This window comes from Sciurus carolinensis, chromosome 18 (genome assembly GCF_902686445.1).
Source record: "Sciurus carolinensis chromosome 18, mSciCar1.2, whole genome shotgun sequence".
In the NCBI taxonomy this organism is placed as follows: Eukaryota; Metazoa; Chordata; class Mammalia; order Rodentia; family Sciuridae; genus Sciurus; species Sciurus carolinensis.
Window position 1 is genome coordinate 29,899,034 of NC_062230.1, and position 23,064 is coordinate 29,922,097.

The 23,064-nt window shown below is 60.5% G+C and overlaps 1 protein-coding gene, 1 long non-coding RNA gene and 1 other non-coding gene across 6 annotated transcripts in view; 2 read left to right on the forward strand and 1 right to left on the reverse strand.

Moving 5' to 3' along the window:
• The window catches only part of Myh11 (myosin heavy chain 11), a 90,601-nt gene extending 68,405 nt beyond the window's left edge, over nucleotides 1-22,196 (forward strand). For 2 of the 4 annotated variants that reach the window (XM_047533845.1, XM_047533846.1), the window contains 23 exons: nucleotides 308-416; nucleotides 1,878-2,009; nucleotides 2,102-2,308; nucleotides 3,195-3,332; nucleotides 3,936-4,059; nucleotides 4,294-4,465; nucleotides 5,700-5,912; nucleotides 7,126-7,270; nucleotides 8,375-8,581; nucleotides 9,874-9,978; nucleotides 10,064-10,216; nucleotides 10,420-10,668; nucleotides 11,996-12,208; nucleotides 12,430-12,642; nucleotides 12,813-12,974; nucleotides 13,303-13,431; nucleotides 13,708-13,796; nucleotides 14,148-14,271; nucleotides 14,943-15,151; nucleotides 16,114-16,222; nucleotides 16,309-16,481; nucleotides 18,851-18,888; nucleotides 21,610-21,743. In XM_047533845.1, the coding sequence (XP_047389801.1) occupies nucleotides 308-416; nucleotides 1,878-2,009; nucleotides 2,102-2,308; nucleotides 3,195-3,332; nucleotides 3,936-4,059; nucleotides 4,294-4,465; nucleotides 5,700-5,912; nucleotides 7,126-7,270; nucleotides 8,375-8,581; nucleotides 9,874-9,978; nucleotides 10,064-10,216; nucleotides 10,420-10,668; nucleotides 11,996-12,208; nucleotides 12,430-12,642; nucleotides 12,813-12,974; nucleotides 13,303-13,431; nucleotides 13,708-13,796; nucleotides 14,148-14,271; nucleotides 14,943-15,151; nucleotides 16,114-16,222; nucleotides 16,309-16,481; nucleotides 18,851-18,881 (3,406 nt within the window). In that variant the 3' untranslated portion in view covers nucleotides 18,882-18,888; nucleotides 21,610-21,743. Of the gene's footprint in view, nucleotides 1-307; nucleotides 417-1,877; nucleotides 2,010-2,101; nucleotides 2,309-3,194; nucleotides 3,333-3,935; nucleotides 4,060-4,293; nucleotides 4,466-5,699; nucleotides 5,913-7,125; nucleotides 7,271-8,374; nucleotides 8,582-9,873; nucleotides 9,979-10,063; nucleotides 10,217-10,419; nucleotides 10,669-11,995; nucleotides 12,209-12,429; nucleotides 12,643-12,812; nucleotides 12,975-13,302; nucleotides 13,432-13,707; nucleotides 13,797-14,147; nucleotides 14,272-14,942; nucleotides 15,152-16,113; nucleotides 16,223-16,308; nucleotides 16,482-18,850; nucleotides 18,889-21,609 lie in introns of all 4 variants that reach the window. The other 2 variants (XM_047533843.1, XM_047533844.1) reach the window with 1 other exon arrangement.
• LOC124970479 (uncharacterized) lies at nucleotides 8,117-22,931 on the reverse strand. The gene is made up of 2 exons (XR_007106130.1): nucleotides 22,852-22,931; nucleotides 8,117-10,638 (listed from the first exon to the last, which is right to left on the reverse strand). It is a non-coding gene; the product is annotated as an uncharacterized LOC124970479 (long non-coding RNA).
• On the forward strand, nucleotides 11,252-11,327 carry Trnap-ugg (transfer RNA proline (anticodon UGG)). The gene has a single exon. It is a non-coding gene; the product is annotated as a tRNA-Pro (tRNA).
• Nucleotides 22,932-23,064: the final 133 nt, after the last annotated feature.

Here is a 23,064-nt window from a genome sequence, read left to right on the forward strand (position 1 = left end):
ACAGCCAGGGAGGGAGCAGGGGTGTTGGGCCGGCCACACCACTGAGGGAGTGAGGCTCCGCAGTGATGCTGTAGCCCAGGTTTGTTTGGGGGGTGTTGGGGCCCAGCTCTGAGTCCTGAGCATCGTGGGAGCCTGGGGTCTCCCTTGCCCCCCGAGAAAGGCTCTGGGCTTATTTCAGGGGCTAAGCCAGGACAGTCTGCTGATGCTCAGAAGAGCTGAGCTGGAGAGGATGGGGGTCCCCGCGCAGGTGCAGGGACGCGTGTGTGGGGCTGGCCGCGGCTCCTCAGGGCCCTGCTTCCCTCCCCAGGGCCTTCGCCAAGAGGCAGCAGCAGCTGACAGCCATGAAGGTGATCCAGAGGAACTGCGCCGCCTACCTCAAGCTGCGCAACTGGCAGTGGTGGCGGCTCTTCACCAAGGCGAGTGCTCAGCCCGCCCGGTTCTCGGGGCCACCGACGCCCCAGGTCCCCGGCCCCACTGGGCTCTCCGGATGTGGGCCTGCAGCCGAGGGCTGGAACCACACCCCACCCGAGAGGGCCTCTCCCTCTCCCCTGGTGGCCTGCAGGTGACGCAAGGCCTTCATGCAGATCCAGGGCCTGCCCCGCACCTCCAGGACCCCTCACGCCGCCGTCCTCAGTGGCCACGCCCATCTCCCTCTGTAGCCCCGCGCTGGTCTCCAGTTCTTGGTTTCATCCAGATGCGAGGTCGATGGTGCTCCCGGAGGGCCACCCTCGGGGATTGGCTTTTCGCATCCTCATAACGACCTGGAGAGCAGTCGCCCGGATCCACAGTTGATTCTTTTCTCAAGGCGGGTAGATCGGAGGCTCTGGACACAGCTGGCTCAACGGCGCCACACTGCATGTACCAGCTGCAGGCCACCTGCTTTCCCTGTGCGCCAGGCACACGCTAGGTGGCGGGGATGCAGCTGCCAACAGGCCTCAGGCCCCTGGCCTTGGGAACAGTCCGGCTGACTGTGGACCCACCAATAAACAGAGTCACGGAAACAAAGAGATAAAGGCAAATACTGTACGTCAGTCAGCAGGGGCTTAAAACAAGCCACGAAGAACCCCAGAGAAGCTTTCAGGAAACATTCATCCCCAGTGACCCAACTTCTGACAAACCCTCATAAGAAAACCATCAGAAGTAAAGAAAACCAGGAGCGAAGGTCGATCCTGGGGCCTTACTGACAGCAGCAGCATTTCAGTGTCCAATCCTTGGCACACAGACCAGCTCACCCCTCGCTGGAATCATTTTCAACTGTTAAAAACGATGGTCATCTAAAAATAACCTCGTAAGGATGACGACCAGCCTGGGCTGGAAAAGAACTCGTGATCTCAAGAAAATAAAAGCAGGACAGAAAACAAGGCAGGACGCACTCGAATCTGTGTCTGAAACACAGGAAGCAGCCCAGGAGGGAGTACAGGCAATGTGGCCTGGCCTCCACAGGGAGGCAGGAGGTCGGACTCCCCTTCTGCTTGAAGGACAGCACCAGTCCCCGCAGGGGTTCTCTCTGGGGATAGGTCTCCGGCAGGGACCTGGAGACCTTCTCCTCTCCTTTGTACTTTCTCTGTTGCTCTCACGACGTTTCTTTGCGCTGGGTGTGCTCAGTGTGGACGGCTTGCCCAGCACATGACTCCACCCCAGCACCGCAGGAGGAAGGTCCCTCCACCCGGCCACTGAGAATACGTTGAGGGGTGTCCTGTGCCTTCTGCGATGTTCAGTAGCATTCACCCGCATGGCAACCAACAGTGTCTCCAGACACTGTCCAGTGTCCCCGGGATGGGTGTGGGGGGCGAAAGTGTCCATAGCTTAGACCTGATGCAGGCGGAGTAATGGAGGCCTTTGGCCACAAAAGCAAACGCTGGCTGTCGTGTGTGCAGGTGAAGCCGCTGCTGCAGGTGACGCGGCAGGAGGAGGAGATGCAGGCCAAGGAGGACGAGCTGCAGAAGACCAAGGAGCGGCAGCAGAAGGCAGAGAGCGAGCTCAAGGAGCTGGAGCAGAAGCACACGCAGGTGGGCGGGAGCAGGCCTGGCGGCGGGCGAGGCTGTGCCCGCCGAGCGCAGGGCTCGGCCTCAGCTCACCACCACCTGCCCACCCCGCGCAGCTGGCCGAGGAGAAGAACCTGCTGCAGGAGCAGCTGCAGGCGGAGACGGAGCTGTACGCTGAGGCTGAGGAGATGCGGGTCCGGCTGGCGGCCAAGAAGCAGGAGCTGGAGGAGATCCTGCATGAGATGGAGGCCCGCCTGGAGGAAGAGGAGGACCGGGGCCAGCAGCTGCAGGCCGAGCGGAAGAAGATGGCCCAGCAGATGCTGGTAAGGTGCTGCAGGGCTGTCCACGGAGGCGGCCAAGCGCCCTCCTCCACTGCCAGCACCTGGTGACACCTGGACAGCTAGAGAGGCTAATGCTTGGAGAGGGTGGGCCGCCTGTCCCAGGCACAGGCAAGGTCCCCTTAAATGACCACTCCGACCTGCAACCCTGTCTTCTGTGTGCTCACACTCTTTCTTTTGATAGTGGCCCTGCGTGAAGGGCAGTCGTATTGGCCAGCTGTGGCTGTGTAACAGAGCAGCCCAAACAGCATCCCCGCATGATAAATACCAATCTCACGCAGGAATGTGGAGCTGCTTAGCTGGATGGTTCTGGTGCAGGGTGTCCTAAGAGGTCACGGTCAAGATGTCAGCCAGGGCCATGGTTATTTGAAAGCTTGACTGGGTGGAGGATCCACTTTGTGTGGCCCATTCACATGGCTGTTAGCAGGGGGCCTGGACCCTCAGCAGGGCTGCCAGGTGTCCTCATAACATGGTGACTGGCTTCCCCCAGAAGCAGTGATCCGAGAGGGCGGAGGGGAGCCACATGCCTTTTATAGCCTCGTCTCCGCAGTTACAGTCCATCACTTCCTCCTGAATTTTCAGTTAGAAGCAAGTCATACTTGAGGGGAGGGGAACTTGCCTGCACCTCTCGAGGGAATAAGCATCCAAGAATCTGTGGACCTGTTCCACAACCACCGTGGCCCCCGCTGTCCCGTGTGATAGATGAGGAGCCCGAGGCCCACAGAGGAAGGGGCTTGGCCAAGCCTTCAACCTCCTCAGGAGGCTGAGGGGTGCTGGACATGATCGTCCTGGTCTGTGCATCCCTTAGCTCCGGGTCACCCCAGGAGTGGCTTTGTCCTGAGCCAGACTGTGCTTGCTTTGCCCCACAAAGGACCTGGAAGAACAGCTGGAGGAGGAGGAGGCGGCCAGGCAGAAGCTACAGCTCGAGAAGGTCACAGCTGAGGCCAAGATCAAGAAGCTGGAAGATGACATCCTGGTCATGGACGACCAGAACAATAAACTGTCCAAAGTAAGTAGGGTCAGCCTCTGCGCTGGACACTCAGGCTCCCCAGGGATGCCAGAGGGCCCTGGGCAGACTGAAGTTGCTGTCACCGTAGTCGGTGACACCTAACCAGCCCCTCCGAGGGTGGGCGCCCTTATTCTTCCAGCCAGGCGTCAGCTGGGCCCCTCCTGTGAGCCAGGCCCGGTAGGTGCTGGCATGCTGGTGCAGGAGGACCGTCCCTCAGGGGCTTCCACCGGAGCGAGCTAATGACCACTGTGATTAGGGTATGCAAAGTGTCCCCCTATTGTAAGGCCAGAGTCCTCCTGGAAGGAGGCAGGGGGTCAGTGGGAACCTGTGGAATGAGGGGCAGTTAGGGAGGTTGGTCCACAGCGCAAAGGTCCTGAGGCAGCGACAGCCGAGGTGTGTTAGGACTGGAAAGCAGACCCTCAGTCAGACACGTGCGTGAGGGACACACTGGCCTGAGATGGGAAGTGCCCAGTTTGGGGGACACTAAGGAACCTCTCCACTGACACCAGCTTGCTTTGGCTCTGATGTGGGGCGTTCTTTTCAACGGTTTGTATGGGAATCACTAAGCAAAAGGCTGACGCTGCGCCCCTCCCCCACACCAAGGAGCGGAAGCTCCTGGAAGAGAGGATCAGCGACCTGACGACCAACCTGGCGGAGGAGGAGGAGAAGGCCAAGAACCTCGCCAAGCTGAAGAACAAGCACGAGTCCATGATCTCGGAGCTGGAAGGTAGGCGGCCGCCTCCTAGGAAGAGCGGCGGCCGAGCTCCCGGCTGTCCCATCGGGCCGCAGCCGACCGAGCCCCTCGGCCCAGGGGCTTTGCATCGGCCTGACGCGTCTGCAAGATGGGGGTCGGGGACGTGGGCACCCGTGGGACTGGCCTCTGTCACAGCCCACCCAGAAAGGCTCCCTCGGGCGGCGTCCGTGGCCCCCGTCCTGAGGACGCCTGGCCTTGCCGTTGCAGTGCGGCTGAAGAAGGAGGAGAAGAGCCGGCAGGAGCTGGAGAAGCTGAAGAGGAAGCTGGAGGGCGACGCCAGCGACTTCCACGAGCAGATCGCCGACCTGCAGGCGCAGATCGCGGAGCTCAAGATGCAGCTGGCCAAGAAGGAGGAGGAGCTGCAGGCGGCCCTGGCCAGGTAGCGGGCGGGCGGGATGACGCTGAGCTCCTGTGTCGGGAGGCCTGTGGTGCACCGTGCTACCTTGGCCCAGGGGCCCCAGGCCCTTGGCACAGGCCAGGCCTCCTGCTCTCGGCCCTGCCGGCGCCTTGGACCTGCCCTCTGCCCCCAGAGCGTGCTTTCTCGGCAGTCTCCCTGTTCCACAAGGCCGGCGCGCCCTCCTGGATGCCCGGGCATTTCTCATCCACACCGGGTTCTGCATTTCCAGTTGGCCACTGAGTCCATTTCCACTGGCACCTCACACGCCACGTGTCTAAGGCTCGGGTGACCTTCCTGTCCCCCACGTCCCTCCTCTTGTGACTGCCAGTCTTCTCCCACCCTCGGCGGGCAGCGGCCCGAGTCCGCCCGGCCCTGGAGAGGAGCTCCTGTCCCTCCGTTCTCGCTCTGCCCGGCTCCACCCTGGGAACACACAGCAGGGACGACCAGGAGGCTCCCCTCGCGTGCTGGGCTCTTTTCTGCGGGGTGCTGGTCGGGGCGCTGGGCCTGTGACTGAGGAAGGGCAGGGACAGTCGCCTCATCTCGTGCTTCCAAGAGGCAGAGCGGCATCCCAGCCCCGGGCTTCTGATCAGCCCCGGGCTTCTGATCAGCCCCTGCTCGGCCGTTTCTCTTCTAGCTTCTGCAGCAGGCGCTGGGGTGACCAAGGAAAGCACCTGGGCCAGAGCTGCTCTGAGGCTTTGGGCTTCCTGGGCAGAGGCCGGGTCTGGAGCCTGGCTTCAGAGCCCGCCACCTCCATCTCCCCCGACCCGGCCATTGTGCGCTCCTGCTGGTGCCAGGTCACAAGCGCCGTCAGAGCTGAGCATGTGCCTGTCCCTGGCCGCTGAGCCGCCTCACACTGGTCCTGCCACTCTGCTGGTCAAGCCAGGCGTCAGGAGGGAGCCGTCCCTCCGCGAAAGCCCTCAGCGCTCTGCCACTGAGTCAGCTCCTCAGCCCACCTGGCTCCTTGCTCGCAGCCTCGGCCAGTGCCTGGTGTGGAGCGGGCACTCCCTGTTCCGGCACAGGGACTTCAGGACGCAGCCGTGAGCACCGCGGGCGCCTGAGGCGCGTGCCCTGCTGTGGATCTCGGCGCTCCTCCTGCAGGAGGCCCTCGCTGCCCCGCGTGTCGGGAGGGACCCGCGTGGCTGGTCCCAGAACAGAGTTTCCAGCTGTACCGAGACAGCGGGGCCCTGGGGTCTTAGTCCTCCGTCGTCCTTTGCAGGCTGGATGACGAGATGGCCCAGAAGAACAACGCGCTGAAGAAGATCCGGGAGCTGGAGGGCCACATCTCAGACCTCCAGGAGGACCTGGACTCGGAGCGAGCAGCCAGGAACAAGGCGGAGAAGCAGAAGCGGGACCTGGGGGAGGAGCTGGAGGCCCTGAAGACGGAGCTGGAGGACACGCTGGACAGCACAGCCGCCCAGCAGGAGCTCAGGTGACAGGACACCACCGGCCCCCGGGCCCCGGGGAGGGGAAGGAAGGGCCGCAGGCAGTCCCGGAGCACAGGAGTCCTCAGGCCCTAGACCTTGGCCTTCCCGGCCGCACTGGGCTGTGACTGTAGAAGCAGGACGGGGCTGAATCTTATGTGGCGTCACCAAAGAATCACTCACTCTGTTAGAGGACGATTTCAAAACCACAGAAAGGCGGACACACACGCAAGCCACCTTTAGTCCCGTCGCTCACAGAATTTCTTCCTGTATTTCTTGTGTGCAAGTCAGTCTCACAGAACGTGCTGTAAGTGCTGTGCTAGTTAAAGCAGTAGCCATGCCATCGGTCTTCAAGGGCCAGTGCCAGCAACAGACGCCAAAAGATCGGCCAACGCACGAGGGTCGTCTCTGGCGCGACTCAGTCATTTACTCATTCGACAAACACACATGCGCTCTGAGCGCGGCGTGTCCTGGGGCAGTGCTGACGCGAGCTGAGGTCCGCTGCCCGCCCCGGCTCTGTGCTGCGCTGCTCAGCTGCCCCTGGAGGCCAGCACAGCGCTCGGGCCTTGTCCCCCAGCACAGTGCACAGTGCTCCCCTGCAGGGTGGGAAGCATGGATGGAGGTCGGGCCAGCGGCTCACCCTCTCCCAGCCTCGGTTTCCTCACCTGTAAGAGGCAGATGATAACCGCCTGCCTCTTAGGGTGGCTCTGCGGATCCGATGATGCGTATTCAGACCCCAGCTGGGCGAGGGGCTGAGGCGCTGCCATCCTAGTGACTCGGGAGGCTGAGGCAGGAGGATGGCAAGTTCAAGGCAGCCCTGGGCAACCTAGCGAGACCCTGTGTCAAAACAAGAAATGAAAATGGCCGGGAGGCACCCCCGTGGTAGAGCAGCCCTGGCTCGATCCCCAGCACCCACCTGCTCTGCCTGCCCCGCTCCACCCATTGAGCACCCACCCTGCGCTCGGGGCCTGGCAGGTAGCGTGTGCTTCATCAACAAGGGCCAGCGTTAACAGGCGTGGGACGCCGTGGTCCCGGACGCTCTTTCAGTGTCCTCCGCACGCCCGTCTTTCGGCCTTGAGGGCGACGCGGGGCAGGGAACGTGCTCCGCACGTTGCAGCTGAGCAGATCCCAGGTGCAGACGTCGGGTGAATCGCTGGAGGGCACACTGCCCAGGCCACCTGCCTCCGCCCCCTCGCCACCCGCTGTGTTCTTCCTGCCAAGGGCCAAGAGGGAGCAGGAGGTGACCGTGCTTAAGAAGGCCCTGGAGGAGGAGACGCGCTCCCACGAGGCGCAGGTGCAGGAGATGAGGCAGAAGCACACGCAGGCCGTGGAGGAGCTCTCGGAGCAGCTGGAGCAGTCCAAGAGGGTACGTGCCCGGCTCCGCTGCCCGAGACGCTCCCGAGCCCAGGACGTCCCAGGTCAGCACTGGCCACAGGCGGAAGATTCCACGCCTGACCCGTAGGATGTGTCACCTCAACACTGTCTACTGAGGATACCATACAAAGTTTCCTTGGGGTTCTGTATGTAACGTGTACAGGAAACAAATGGGTTTCACGCTTAGACTTGGGTCCCATCCCCGAGGGCGCTCCTTCTGTACAAATGCAGACATTCCACAATCTGAAAAAAAAATCTGAAATCCAAAGCTCTGGCCCAAGCATTTTGGATAAGGGATACTCTGTGTGGGCGTCTATGTGAAGACGAATAACGAGCAATATAAGAGTCTAATGATAACCATAGCCTCTCACGTTACGCAGTGCTTCACCTGTGTTGTGCATCTTTACAACCTGCTGTGCAGTAGGTCAGTTGTCCGTTACTATGACAAATACCCGAGACAGTCAACTTATAAAGGGAAAAGGTTCGTTGGGCTCAGGGTTTTAGAGGCTGCAGTCCATGGTCTGTTGGTCTGCGTGGCGAGGCAGCTCGTGGTGAAAAGGCTCATCTAGTGGTCAGGGAGGGCCAGGGGACACATCCCCAGGGAGCTGCAGCCCCAATGACAGCCCCATCTCCCGATAAGCCTGGTGTCAGGGCTGGTGTTTAGAGGAAAGCGAGACCCCTGTTTCCAGATCTTTAGTTTGTGCTTTAAGTTGGAGTGACTGGGACGTGGGCAGTAAAGCCACCAGTTTTAAGCCTATAGCTCAACAAGTGTTGACAAATAAGTACCCTGTATACCCACTGCTCGCTTACGTTTTCAAAAAGAAGCTGGAAATCCAGATTTCCATATAAAATTTATTAAAATCTTGGCAACCTTTTTGAAAATTCCAAATGGGTTAGACGGGACAGGACAGCAGATGGATGTGGCCGAGGGACGCCAGGGTGCCAGCTCCACGGCTTAGGAAGACGGAATCCCCGGGTCGTGTTGGCGACCTGCGCTGCCCCCGCCACGCGCCACCCCTGCAGGGGTCTCCCAGGGGGAGCGGGGAGGAGGGCACTGGCGACGCCCAGCTGCAGTGTGGCCTCCCGCTCCCCGCAGGCCAAGGCCAACCTGGACAAGAGCAAGCAGGCGCTGGAGAAGGAGAACGCGGACCTGGCGGGCGAGCTGCGGGCCCTGGGCCAGGCGAGGCAGGAGGTGGAGCACAAGAAGAAGAAGCTGGAGGTGCAGCTGCAGGAGCTGCAGTCCAAGTGCAGCGACGGGGAGCGGGCGCGCGCCGAGCTCAGCGACAAGGTCCACAAGCTGCAGGTGAGCGGGCGGGGCGCCGCTCGGCTACCCGCGGTCCTGGCCGCGCCAGCCCTGTGCCTCCCTGCTCAGCTTGAGCTGGGAGTGCCTCATCCGTGCAGCCGCGAGGGTTCGCTGAGCCTCTGCTCTGTGCCACACACTGCACATGGTCCTGAGACCCAGATCAAGGAAGATGGCACACTGTGCCTGCCCCAGTGAGCTCCAGCCTGGTGTCACCCAGATCAAAGCAGATTAAGCTGGAAGGGGAGGCACATAATGGAGTAAGGACAAGAGGGCTGGCCTGGGACAAGGCTTCCCTCAGGACTGTGATAAGTGGGCACATAGAAGTCTGCTAGGCAGAGGGACGGCATGTGCAAAGGCCCTCTGGTAAGTGGGGAAATCAGAAGGGGTGAGAGAAGGCTGGTAGAGCAAAGTGCCAAGCTGGAAGGAGAAGCTTAGTACAGAGGGAGGCTGTGGCCAGATGACATGGGCCCTCGCATTCACAGATGTCATTACTGAGTGATGTGAGCCATTGAAGGGCTAACAAATGACATGGCCTGTCTTTGGTCTTGTTTAGCTTTGAAGACACATTTGGCCTGAATTTTGAAGACACATTTTCCCTTCACGGGAATGGCCAGAAGCTTGGCGAATATTTAGTGTGCTATGGTCTGGGGCAGGGGCAACATTGTGACTTCTTCCCCACATGCATTTGAGAGCAGGGGTTTTGCTACCCTAATACGAGCAGTGTCCTGGAAGAATAGCGTCCAGGTCAGTCATAGCCTCACTGTAAACGGGAAGAGGGTGGCAGGCGGACACCTCTGGAGGACCTGCTCAGGGACAGCAGGGGCTGGAGTGAAGGCAGGGGCCTTTTACTTTTAGGGTTCGCATCTTTGGTTGTGGCTATAAAAGCTGGTGGAAGGACAGAGAGGGAGGGTCGGGACGGGACCCTCGGGTGTTCATGTCATCTGCCGTCTCCTCCCAACGCCAGGGAGCAGAGGGCCAGAGCACCTCTCAGCCCTGGATCTGCAGGCCTGCTTCGCCCTTGCCACGTTTGGCAGGGATCCAGGATCCACGAGGGGTTCAGGGCCCCGTCAGTAGGTTAGGGCTCCAAAAGGTTCCTAGAACCACAGTCTAGGGCCAGGGACTCCCGCTTGTGGGCGATGGGCTTCCTGCGGGGACCACAGAGTTATCCACACCTCGTAGGTATTTCCTCAGTCAGTGGACACCATAGGTCAGATCCCACGAGGGTGTGATGTGCTTTGAGTAAAGAGGGCGCCTGTTCTGAGGTCTCGACTAACCCGTCTCCGGGCCCCCAGAATGAAGTGGAGAGTGTCACGGGCATGCTCACGGAGGCAGAGGGCAAGGCCATCAAACTAGCCAAGGACGTGGCATCCCTTGGGTCCCAGCTCCAGGACACCCAGGTGAGCACCCTGCTGCATCGTCCGGGGGCACCTGGGGCGTGGCCCTCCTGGGCGGGTCCCTCAGACCTCGGGTGTGCTGCTGTAGGAGCTGCTTCAAGAAGAAACCCGGCAGAAGCTCAGCGTGTCCACCAAGCTGCGCCAGCTGGAGGACGAGAGGAACAGCCTGCAAGACCAGCTGGATGAGGAGATGGAGGCCAAGCAGAACCTGGAGCGCCACATCTCCACCCTGAACGTCCAGGTGCCGGCCGCGCGACCTTGCTTGGGGGGGGTGGTCCCCTGGCTTTCCTCCCGGTGCCTGGCGTTCAGCCCCTGGTTGAGCACGGCCATCACGCTGCCGGGCCCCCCAGCGGCCCCGCTGTTGAAGCCCTCCACCGAGGAGAAGGTGGTCTCGCTTCTCAGCGTCGCTCTCCTCTGACCCAAGCCCCGCCATGGCCATTTCAGCTTGCCGACTCGAAGAAGAAGCTCCAGGACTTCGCCAGCACCGTGGAAGCCATGGAGGAGGGGAAGAAGAGGTTCCAGAAGGAAATCGAGGGCCTCACCCAGCAGTACGAAGAGAAGGCAGCTGCTTATGACAAACTGGAAAAGACCAAGAACAGGCTTCAGCAGGAGCTGGACGACCTGGTCGTCGACTTGGACAACCAGCGGCAACTGGTGTCCAACCTGGAAAAGAAGCAGAAGAAGTTTGATCAGGTAGGGGCAGAGGGTCCCCGCTCTGTGCTTGGACACTGGCCGGGGAGCCGGTCAGGCAGTGCCAGGGATGGTGGCTGGGTGTCCGCCTCCCATCCCCACTCTGCTGGAAGCCATGGAAGGCTGTCCCATCTGTCCTCTCACCTGGGGTGACCATGATGCGTGAGGGACCCTAGATGACTCTGGCTTCCTGGGTACAGCACTATGAGGGTCACCTGAAACAGTGACGCCTTAAGAAGGAGGGGCGTCTACTTTATTCACTCCGTGAGTGTTCACGGGGCGCCTGGTGAGGCCCCAGGCAGCTCAGGCCACACCTTCAGGACCACCTTCCCCAGCATCTCACCATGTGTGATTTCACACATGCCCGTGGAAAGGATGGCCCAGTGAGCACCCGTACGGCCACCACGTCTCACATGCTTTGTCACGTATTTAGAAGGACGAAGCATCTATCCACCATGTTTTATCTTTGGGGCATATCCCAAAGCAAATTAGACAGCTGTATACCTTCTCTCTCAACACCACAGCAATTACATATGAGTTCATTTTGAAAAATAATTTTGCTTCTTTTGAAGTAAAACGTGGGGCTGGGGAGGTAGCTCAGTTGGTAGAGTGCTTGCCTTGGAAGCACAAGGCCCTGGGTTCAATCCCCAGCACCCCCCCCAAAAAAAAAGGGAAAAACGTACCTATAATGAAACGTAGGAATGTGAATTCATGAAGTTCCCATAAATGCATACACCTGTGGCCCAGACCTCTACATACCAACTTTGAATATGTTACCCATAATTAAATGATTCCATTTGCAAGTGGCTTGGAGTCAGGAGTCATCGTAAAGACAAATTTCGGAATTGTGCCGTTGGGGCCAAATGCCCAGCGTGCTCGGCTTCTCTGCGGCATCCCCTCCTTCCCTGTCCCAGCAGCGGCCCTCTCGGGGGCTGTCTGCTTGTCCTCCTTATCTGGGGGAGGGCTCAGGTGGCTTTTCCGTTTGCCGTCACCTATGGTGCAGGGTTATTGTGTTGACTGTGCTGTTTGGAGGTCCTGGGCATTACTATCTGTAACATCTAAACAACAAAAGATTAACTGGCCTCTGGCAGATCCAATGTCACTCTGCCCTCAGTAGCAGGATGTTCTCACCGACATGGCAGCCCGATCTAGAGGTGAGAAAGTAAATCTGTTATGAACAACTTCCACTGACACCTGATCACTCATACCCGCACTTGGGTACGTTCAGTGGGACACCTGGCTCCCTGCCATCCCTGTGGTTCAATGAGGCTGAACCTCGGCTCCATGATGGCGGGCTCGGGGCACCTCTGAGCCTTCTGCTCTATTGCAGTTGTTAGCCGAGGAGAAGAACATCTCTTCCAAATACGCGGACGAGAGGGACCGAGCTGAGGCGGAAGCCAGGGAGAAGGAAACCAAGGCCTTGTCCCTGGCCCGGGCCCTCGAGGAAGCCCTGGAAGCCAAAGAGGAGCTTGAGAGAGCCAACAAAATGCTCAAAGCGGAGATGGAGGACCTGGTCAGCTCCAAGGACGACGTAGGCAAGAATGTAAGTGGCCCATCGCTGTCTCCACCTGTCCCCGTCTCCCCAGCTAGCGTAGTTTTCTGGCTCCTCCACATTGATCCGTCGGGACTAGAAGGCAGGTCCTCAGGCGGGCGCAGGGATGGGAAGAGCGTCTTGGGCCCTGGCTGTGCATCCCGCAGGAGGCAGGGACACCCCTCTGGTGGTCCAGTCTCCCTTCAGTAAAGGCGTTGGCACTCTGCTGCTAGGTCCACGAGCTGGAGAAGTCCAAGCGCGCCCTGGAAACCCAGATGGAGGAGATGAAGACGCAGCTGGAAGAGCTGGAGGATGAGCTGCAGGCCACTGAAGATGCCAAGCTGCGGCTGGAGGTCAACATGCAGGCTCTCAAGGGTCAGTTTGAGAGGGACCTTCAAGCCCGTGATGAGCAGAACGAGGAGAAGCGGAGGCAGCTGCAGCGGCAGGTGGGCGTCCCCACGATGGGCTTCCTGGCACTGTTTTCTCATCTGGGACCTGGGGGAGGAGCCCAGTGTGCTGGGAAGGGGCTGTGGGCACCTGGGAGCTCAGGGCATCGCGGAGTGCGTGGGGTCTGGCCTCCGAGGGCAGCCTGATGGCACCAGCTCTCTGCGCTCAGCTTCACGAGTACGAGACGGAACTGGAAGACGAGCGCAAGCAGCGTGCCCTGGCCACCGCGGCCAAGAAGAAGCTGGAAGGGGACCTGAAGGACCTGGAGCTGCAGGCCGACTCGGCCATCAAGGGGCGGGAGGAAGCCATCAAGCAGCTTCGGAAACTGCAGGTGGGCGACACGGGAGTCCAGGGCCCGGCGGAGGGCGGGGCGGCTCCCCAGGCCAGGCCCCCATGTGGTTTTCCACCATTTAGCTCTGGGCAGCCGTGGGTGAGTGGGCGCCATTATCGGGCATTTGGCCACCGCTCTCAGATCACATCAGGGGCTCAGCTTCTTAAGGCAGCAGGGCCTCCGAGCAGCCACCTGAGCAGAAGGCAAAGCCATGCACCAGGAACCCCTGTGGCTACCCACAGAAGGTCCAAGGGCTGGGCATGCAGAGGTGCGTCAGGCAGCAGGGCCAGTGACCAAGGCCTCTTGGCTTGTCCTGATACCCACGCAGGCTCAGATGAAGGACTTCCAGAGAGAGCTGGAGGATGCCCGCGCCTCCAGAGATGAAATCTTCGCCACGGCCAAAGAGAACGAGAAGAAGGCCAAGAGCCTGGAGGCCGACCTCATGCAGCTACAGGAGGTGACGTGCCCTCCCGCTGTGGCAGCCGGGGCACCCAGGCCTGTGCATCCACCATTTCCTTCCCCTGACCAACACCCCCAAACACGTGGGCCCCCACAGAAGGAGCCAAGAAAGATGCATCTCCTCTGATGGAGTCGGGCCTCCCTGAGCTCAGGGGAAGAACCTGGCATTCCAGGACAGCAGTCGCCTGGGGACGGCTGGGTGGCGGGACAGAGGGGCCCTGCACGGGCCGGCCTTCCTGAAGGACAGCCCCTTTACCCCCTGCTGCCCCTGCAGGACCTGGCGGCGGCTGAGAGGGCTCGCAAGCAGGCAGACCTGGAGAAGGAGGAGCTGGCCGAGGAGCTGGCCAGCAGCGTGTCAGGAAGGTACGGGGCCCGGAGGGAGGAGAGGGTCTAGCCTCAGGACGAGGGGGCAGCTCAGGAGGCGCCCAGACCCCCATTTTAATGCTGAAGATGACAGTGCTCACCTGCGCTTGCAAGGGGACAGACCCACAGTGGTGAGCTTCCCTCAGCTTTCCCCACGGCCTGTTTCTTTCATTCTGAACGGTGTGTGGCCAGGCCCAGGAGCTGGACTCCATACCCATCATGCCTTTGCTGACCTGGACTCGGCACAAGTCCGGGTCCCTCACTTCCTGCAGGGTGACCTGCAGGGCCTCGCCCTCCTCAGAGAAGGAGGCCCCCGGGCGGGCGCAGGCCCACAGTGCTGTGTCTCCCCAGGAATACGCTGCAGGAGGAGAAGCGCCGCCTGGAGGCCCGGATCGCCCAGCTGGAGGAGGAGCTGGAGGAGGAGCAGGGCAACATGGAGGCCATGAGCGACCGGGTCCGCAAGGCCACCCAGCAGGTGAGCGACGCCGCGTCGGTCTCCAGGCCAGGCCTCGCCTCCACAGCTGCAGGCGAGCTGTGTTGTCAGGCCAGCGAGGACGCCGTGAGGCCCGTGCCCAGGTCACATCAAGGCACAGGGGTGCAGCAGTGATGAGGCCACCGGCTGTGGCCCCCATACGGACAGGCACCTTGCCTTGGGTCTCGGCTGCAACCAGGTCCCAGTCCTGCCCAGGTCCTGTGGCTGCCTCATCAGCCTGCTGTGTGCTGAGCTGGAACTGGGACCGAGGGACCTTCCCTCCTCCTCCTCCAGTGGCATCCTGCCAGCGCCTACCCGCCATCTCCATGACACTTAGCACCAGCCTGGCGGAGGACCCTGGTGTCCTTCCCTGCTCGCTGCCTGAGCCGTGCCTGTGACCATGAGCCCTCAGTGACACTGCTGAGCACCAAGGCTTAGCAGCTGCTCTGACACATGCTGGGCCCCCCGCAAGCTTGCGCTCTCAGCCCAGGGCGGAGGACACGGGCAAGGCGAGAGGGAAAGGAGGCTGTCACTCAGCAGGTGGCTCCAGAGCAGAGGGGAACAGACTGGATGAAGGTGGCGGAAGGCAGGGGCTGAGCCCCAGTGTGGGGCGCCTTGACATATGGCCGTCCTTCCTGAGCCTTTCACCTCATGTCCTCCGCCCTCCTCCCCAGGCCGAGCAGCTCAGCAACGAGCTGGCCACGGAGCGCAGCGCAGCCCAGAAGAACGAGAGCGCGCGGCAGCAGCTGGAGCGGCAGAACAAGGAGCTGCGCAGCAAGCTGCAGGAGATGGAGGGGGCGGTCAAGTCCAAGTTCAAGTCCACCATCGCCGCCCTGGAGGCCAAGATCGCACAGCTGGAGGAGCAGGTGGAGCAGGAGGCCAGGTGCGGAGGGACCGGAGCTCCACCCCAGCTTGCTTGCTTGCTGTGACCAGTGGGGGACCCTGGGGAGGTCAGGTGCCTCTGAGCACCAGTTCTGGCTGGTGTGGTGAGAACGGAAACACCAAGTGCTGGCACGAGCGCACTTCACACGGGAGCTGCCATTGGCTCACGATGGCCCCAGGGACATTAGCCACCTTCCCAGGAGCACCCGTCGAACCTGTGCCTGCAGGGAGATCCTGCCAATGACTGTGCAGCGAACAAGCCCAGGCAGGCTTCTCTTAACTGTGGGTCAGCTGAGGCACAAGGCCACTGCACATCTGTGACCTTCAGGTTTCAGGGATTCTGACCTATTTTTTGGTAGCAGCTTTATTCCTAGTTCACATAATTCCCCATTCAGCATGCACAGTTCCATGGTGTTCTGTTCTGGGTCTTGGCAGACATGTAAGATGGTCACCTCGGCCATTTTTTTTTTTTTTTTTGGTACTGGAGATTGAACTCACTTAACCACTGAGCCAAATCCCCAGCCCTTTTTTATTTTGAGACACGATCTTGCTAAGTTGCTGAGGCTGACCCTGAACTTGGGATCCTCCTGCCTCGGCCTTCTGAGTTGCTGGGATTGCAGGCATGGGCCACTGTGCCCAGCACCACTGTCGAATTTTATAGAGTGCTTTCATCACCCCGGCCTCCAGCCTTCACCCAGGCAACTGCTGATCTAGTCACCTCTCTGGACTGGCCTGTTCTGGGCATTTCACACAAATGGGGCCAGTCACGTGGCCTCGCTGCTGGCCGCTCCCTCTTGACAAAGCCATTCCAGGTTTAGCGTTGCACCCGTTCCCTTCTGTCAGTCCTGCCATCTGGCTGCTCCTGGGCTGAGTTCTGGCGGAGGGCAAGGCGCTGCATGCGGGGGACACTAACCACCAGGGTCGCCATGGCCACCTGAGCCAATTGCCTCCCCCACCGTGCAGAGAGAAGCAGGCGGCCGCCAAGTCGCTGAAGCAGAAGGACAAGAAGCTGAAGGAGGTCCTGCTGCAGGTGGAGGACGAGCGCAAGATGGCGGAGCAGTACAAGGAGCAGGTAGCCTTGCGCCAGGCCCCGCCCCCGGGCCCCAGGCGCGCCTGACCCTGACCGCGCCTGACCCTGACCGCGCCCTCGCCCCCTAGGCAGAGAAGGGGAACGCCAGGGTGAAGCAACTCAAGAGGCAGCTGGAGGAGGCTGAGGAGGAGTCCCAGCGCATCAACGCCAACCGCAGGAAGCTGCAGCGGGAGCTGGACGAGGCCACGGAGAGCAATGAGGCCATGGGCCGCGAGGTGACCGCGCTCAAGAGCAAGCTCAGGTGAGGCACCGCAAGGCACCTAGGGGGACTGACCAGGGCGGAGCAGGCGCCTGGGAGCCCCCAACGCGCTCCGGACACCGCCTCTTCAGGGCGCCCCTGCCGCTGTGCGCGGGACCCCTCTGGATGGGGAGGGCCTCCCCGGCCTCTGCCCCGGGAGTGGCAGCCCAGAAGCCCTGCCCCTTCTGCTGAGGCTTCCCGCCACCTGCCACGCCCTCGGAACCGTCACCATCAGGGTCTCCTCCATCACGGCCACCTCCCTGGGACTTCCACCCGCTCACAGCCCCACTGGCCCCATACGACGCCCCTTTCTCCCCTGGTCCCCTCGGCTCTGCTGGACTCACTGGTGACACGCAGCCCCAACTAAACCCAACCTTCTGCTGTCTCCACGGCCATAGCACCAAGGGGCACAAGCAAAGACGTCCCTACTGTGTGCTCTGACCCAGCGGGCCTGGCCTCTCCCATTTCACTAAGCCCCCATCTGCCCACCCCCAGCCCGGGCTCAGGGCTCGGTGTCTCGCCCTGCAGTGCTTCCCTCTGGTTATGTCAGCAGCAGAGAAGCCTTAGTCCCCCTTGCTGCCACCCCTTACCTCGAGACTCCCTGTGGACAAGGTGCCCCTCATCCTCCCCCCAGGCCTCTCCACGGGGGCTGCCAGTCCTCACCCACCTCTGCAGCAGCTGGGGGGACCCGGGGACCCGCCCTCCCCCCTTTCGGGCTGTCTCCATCTCAGACCCGCCAGCCCCTGGACTACCCGGGGCGCTCTCGGCTCTCTTCAGCTTTCAGCCTGAGGCGATCTCCTGAATGGCTGAAGAACTCCCATCTTCAGCCTCCCCCACTGCAGTGATGGAGCCACCCCCCCACACACTCAGACCGCACACCTGTGGGCGCTGTTCTCTCCCCAACATCCTCCACCCAACCTGGCGGGACATCTGCTCAAGTCCCACCTGTTCTCGCCACCATCACCCTCATCTAGGTCACTGTCACAGGCTCCCTGGGGCCTCCTGCTTCCATGCTGGCCCCTCAGGCTTCTCAGCACCGGAGCCAGAGGGGTCGTGTTTAGGGGAAGCTGGAGCCCACCCGACACAGCCTCTCGACAGTGTTTGATCTCTGCCCGCTGCCTCAGGGCCATGGCACTGCCCGCTACCTCTGCTGGGGATGCTCTGGGTCCTGCTCTGCAGGTCTCCCTCCCTGGTCCTTACCCAAAGTCACTCGGTCTCAAGCTGTCCAGCCTCGCTCCCTCCCCACCTCCACACCTCTGCTACTTGGTTACCTTGCTTATGGCCATGGGCTCACCTGCTGATCCCCAGTGCCCTAGGATAGCACTGGACACCCAGGAGCCCTCCAGTCACTGAGTCCTAAAGGGTGAGACTCCGACTTCTGTTCCCAGGCCACCTTTGTCATTTTCCTTAGCCTCGTGCTGCCTGCTTACTGTTCTTTGGAAGTAACCATTTTATTCATTCACCTGTTTGCAAATAAAACTGGCCCCCCGTATTGGTGGACCAGCATGACTCAGCAACAGCCCCGTGCTCAACATGGAGGCGGAGGCAACACTGAGTTCTAGCTGCCGGCACAAGCTGGAGGCCCACTCCTCAGCGGACACCAGACTTAGGAAGCAGGGGAGCGGGGGTGCCCTTCTCTGTGCACTTCAGCTCGTCCAGGGCACCAAGGCTTCCAGGAGGAGCCGCCGGTCCCTGCAAGATGAGGGCGGGTGTGTCTCCACTGGATGGAGACAGCTTTCTGGGTGCAGCAGGGGCCTGGGGTCAGTGGGGCAGAGCTGTGCTCCCATGAAGACCCCCAGATTATGCTCTGCCCCTTTTGAGAAGCCAGGCTGAGTCGGGGACACAGCCACCCCGCTCTCTGTGGCTCACCCTGGGGCTGTCTCTGCTCCTGAAATAGAGGCTCAGGGGTTCTTTGGGCCTGTGCAGAATGCCGCCTCTCAGTCTGCGGTGCGCGGTGCACAACCAGGCACTGGGTCTCCGCATGCGGATGGCACGTCCAGCCAGCTCCTTGGGATCAGGCATTTCAGAGCAAGTGAGTGTCATCAGACTCTCCACAAACCCTCTCTAGCCTGACCCAACCCTGTCACGTGCCATCTTGCTAGTCACCTCTGACAGACTGCAAAGCCTACCTTCTGCCTGGAGGTGACCAAGGTAACAAGGACCAAGTGCCAGTCAGGTAGGAGCTGGTGCAGGCTCGCTGCCCAGCTTCTGTCCAGCACTCAGTGTCCTCCCCTTCCTGAGCAGGTATGCAGTGACCAAGTCACAGGAGGTTCCTAAAAGCCGCTCTGACTTAAAATACTGCCTGTCCTTGTGTCAGCCTCTCCCCGGGCTCCTTCCCGTTACCCACCGGGGACTCTCTCTCTCTGTTTCAGAGGGCCCCCCCCACAGGAAGCCTCGCAGTGACCCACAGGTATCATGCCTCCGGCTCTGCAGCTCCGTGTGTTCTGCTGTTTCCTTTCTGCCCGGTGTCACCCCCACTTCTGTCCCCCACACCTTCCCTTTTTTCGGTCTGAGCCAATTTGAGATTCCTACGGAATCTGAGGGTTTGGATAACCTAGTTCACAACCGCCTCCGGTGAACCCGAGAGCCTCAGGACAAGCAGACGCGCCTCCCGGGGGGCTTTCCTTCCCTCCCTCTGCCAGGGCTTTGGCGGGCAGCCTGGCACCCAGAGCGTGGCCACAGCACCGCATCGGTCGGGGTTTTGCGAGACTGCTTATGTCGCTTGGATTCCTCGTACCTGAGCACTGAGGGCTGCTCTTGCTGGCAGAGCTGCCGTCCCTTGCACAGTGACCACACCCCACTAAGTGAACAGGACGGTGCCGCACTCCAGGCCTGTCCTTGGATCTGTCAGTCACACATCAGGAATGACAAAGCGCAGTTCCTGATGACCACAGTCCCAACTTGTCCCTCACAATTCGGCTTTCACAAATGTGTGTGAAGGACACGGCCCTCGCTGCCATCTCCTGCAAATGCCAGGGCTTTGTGTGGCTTGAGCACCATCTGGCTGCCCCCTGTACCTTCAGCACACGGGTGGGAACCAGCCACTGCAGGCCAGGCACAGCCTGCTGGAGCCTCTTTCAGAAGCTGCACTGGCACACGGGGGTTCACGGCCCAGGGGGTGGACACCCCAGACTCGAGGAAGCACACGGGCCCTTCTGAAGAGCCGAAGAGGCCTCCGCTTCTCTGGGATTCTGAGAACCTTTTGGCCCTGTGAGGTTAGAGTAGGGGCCCGAGTCCTCTTCCCACCCCACTGAGGCCAGACAGGCCCTAGCTGGTGTGCACCTTTTCTTTTGCAGGAGCTCAGCTTTGCTAAGGCTACCGAATACCTTAAAGCTGGGCGAGGTCCTGCAAAGAGCTTCCACGTGGGTTTTGTGGGGCCAGATGAGCCTCCAGGACACTTGGGCAGCTCTTCTGCCACCGTGGAGGATGGGCTGCTTCCAGGGCTGACTAGAGTACAGGTCACCTTAGCAGGAAGTGGAGTCCCTGCAGCTCAGCTGAGCTTCCGCTGCGGAGCAGCAGGCTCTAGACAGGCTCCGCATCTTAGAACAGTACCTCAATTCTCCAGGATTAGACCCGGACTTCCTGTGATGGCGTCGACAACGACGACAACCTCAGTCTAGGGCTTGAAGCCAGTTCCTCTAAGAACCACAACTGAGCCAGAAGAGATGGCCGGCAGAACTCAGCTGAGCCAGGCTTCCTGGGCAGGGTCTGCTCCTGGGATCAAGGAACCAGGAAGTCCCCTAACTCTTCTAGACAGGGACCCTTCCAGGAGGCAAGGCGGAGCCCTGAAGCATGGGTGGACATCATGTCCCAGCCCAGTCAGCCCACGGGGCTCTGAGCCTGCAGGTGGAGGAGCACAGTAGCCGCCCACGCTCACCCCTCCGCCCTGGCCTTTAGGACCTTCTCTCGCTAAAGAGGAAATGGGGCTGGGAGAGCGGTCACGTTCTCTCTCATGTGGCCAGAGGTCTAGAAGCTTCCTCTGACGCTGTACTAGGAGGCTTCAGTTGGGCATAGCTCCAACTGTAGGTATTTATTCCTAATCACTCACCTCAGGATGCCCAACCTTCAAACCCCAAAAGGCTGGTGTGGGGGTCACAAACCTCAGCCTTGCTTATGCCTTGAGTCTTACCTGTCTCTGTTGTGCCCCTGGCCTAAAGAATGGGTGAGGGCTCAGCCTCGCAGTCTCTCTGTCCAGCCTCCCTGGGCAGAGCAGGTCTTGGTTATCAAGTCTGCTTCCTTCCGAGTGGTCCTAGGATGAGGTGGGACCTGTTCTGCAACCCAGGTCACACAGGCGGCCGAGTCCAGCACACTTGAGGCTCCGGTCGGGCAGCAGCAGTTCAGGGCAGGTGGCTCTGACGTCCCCCTCCTGCCCCCCAACCCAAAGCCTCTTCACACAAGCAGTCCTTTCTGGGCCTGCCCATGACTTGGTACCTAGCCAGGGAAGAGAGGTGGCGGAGCAGGGGACAGGAGGGGCCTGCCCGCTAGAGCTCAGGTACCTTGGACTAACCCGCGGGGTTTGCTTTTCTACAAATACCTGTTGAGCACGTCTCTGTGGCCTGCTCGGTGCACATCACACTGAGCAAAGCAGGCCGGCCAGGGTCCCCACGTGGGGCTGGACCAGGAAGCTCCACTCCAGGGGCGCCCCTCCGCACCCCGACCTCTTTCCCTCTGGACGCCGCCCTGGGGGTCCACTTCTGATACCTTGCAAAGGGCACCTAACCCCTCCCCTTTTTCTGAAGTGCAGAGGGGGCATGATGGGGGGAGGACACAGCATCCTCCCCTCCTTCCTGGCGGCGCCCTGGGTCTGGATAAGAACAGAGGACTCGTTCCCCACCCGCCTTTTACCCCCTCCTATCCAAACACAAGACCACAGCAGACCGGAGCCCTGGGGGTCATCAAATGGCCAGGCGAGACGGGTTTGAAAGCAGATCACTTGCTTTGTGAACAACTTCCTGACCCCAGCTCAGTAGCCCAGCAGACGTCAGCGTGGGCTGCGCTGCCCCGAGCCTGCCGAGGTGTCCCATCTGGGTCCAGTCCCTGTGTGTTTGGACCCTGAGCCTGATAAAAACCTCCTCCAACCTTGAGAATTTCCTTAGTGAAGAGAAACGTGTTTTCTCATTAAAACCCACAGGCGAGGGAACGAGACCACGTTCGTCCCTGCCAGGAGGTCTGGAGGCCGCAGAGTCATAGAAAACGCGGACGGTTCTGAGGAGGAGGTGGACGCCCGCGACGCGGACTTCAACGGAACCAAAGCCAGTGAATAGGCTCGCCGGTGGCCTGCACCTTCGCAGGGGCAGAAGTCACCCGACAGACAGACCCAGCGGACGGAGTCCCTCCTCGGCGTCAGACTCACGACACCCCCACAATGACTCGCAAAGCACTCCCCTGTCGTCGGGCACCCCAGGAGGGAACCCCGAGAGCAGACACAGGAAGGGCCTGCCGTCGGTGGGCTGTGCAGCGTTGGGCTTTAAGAAAAGCCACGGTAACCAGTCACCGGCGTCTACGTGAGACGGGGAGAGCCACCACCGCGGGCGCGCCTGCCCCCAGTTCACCCCGACTTCCGGAGCCCGGCCCTTGTTGGAGGACTCTCCCCACTCCTGGCGGCCACACCTGGCACCCACACAGTTCACAACCCAGTGCCTCCTGCAGCCACGTGAAGCTAACACCGTCCCCGACTGTACTGCCATTTCACCAATAAAAGGTCATAAATCACCAGAACGCGCGGGCTCTCGGCCGAGCTGTTGTCTGGTTTTCTAGAGCAAAGGGGTGAGGGGCGGGGCAGCCCCACTCCATCCCCAGGGACCCTGTGAAGGCAGGGTTGCGACTTCACAAACAGGAACACCAAGGTCTAGGGAGGGGAACCCACAGCTGGCAAGAAGGGGCAGATGCGGTGAGGCCATCTGAGGGGGGAGGTCCACGGGCCAGCAGGGCTCTGCCCTGCCCTTGACCATGACCAGGAGGCCATCCTCACCCATCAGAACCCACGAGAACCTACTAGTTGAGCATCTTTGATCTAAAACCCCAAGTCCTCTTGAGCACCAGCATGACAGCGAAGGTAGAAATTCCACACCCAACCTCACCTGAGGTGACAGACAACACAGGCACACGGGGCACAGCGCGTAAGGCTGCCTGCAGGCTGTTCCAGTGAGGTCCACGATGTTTTTGGTAGACCTGGATCCATCCCCAAAACACCTCACTACCTATCTGCAAATATTCCAATTTTTTTTTAAGCCAATCTCCAAAGCACTTCTGGTCCCCTGCATTTTGGATAGCAATATTCATCCATGATATGGTAAATACAAGATTTTTTTTTTGATGTTTTTAAAGTTAACTAAGATTTTTTGCCCATTAGAAGAACAGTCTCAATAAATACCTTTGCCTTTGCAGACTATATCTGGTCTCTGTCACATAGTCATCCTTTTTCTCTTCTAATCCTTAAAAACGTAAAAACCCTTCTTGGCGCGTTGGCCCTACAGAGCCGAGGGCCCTCTCCTCCCCGCCTATGCTTCAGACACGTCTAGCAGAGCTTCCACCACAGACCCAAGCAAAGGGAAAGGGGGAAGACGGGAAGCCGGAACCAGAAGGC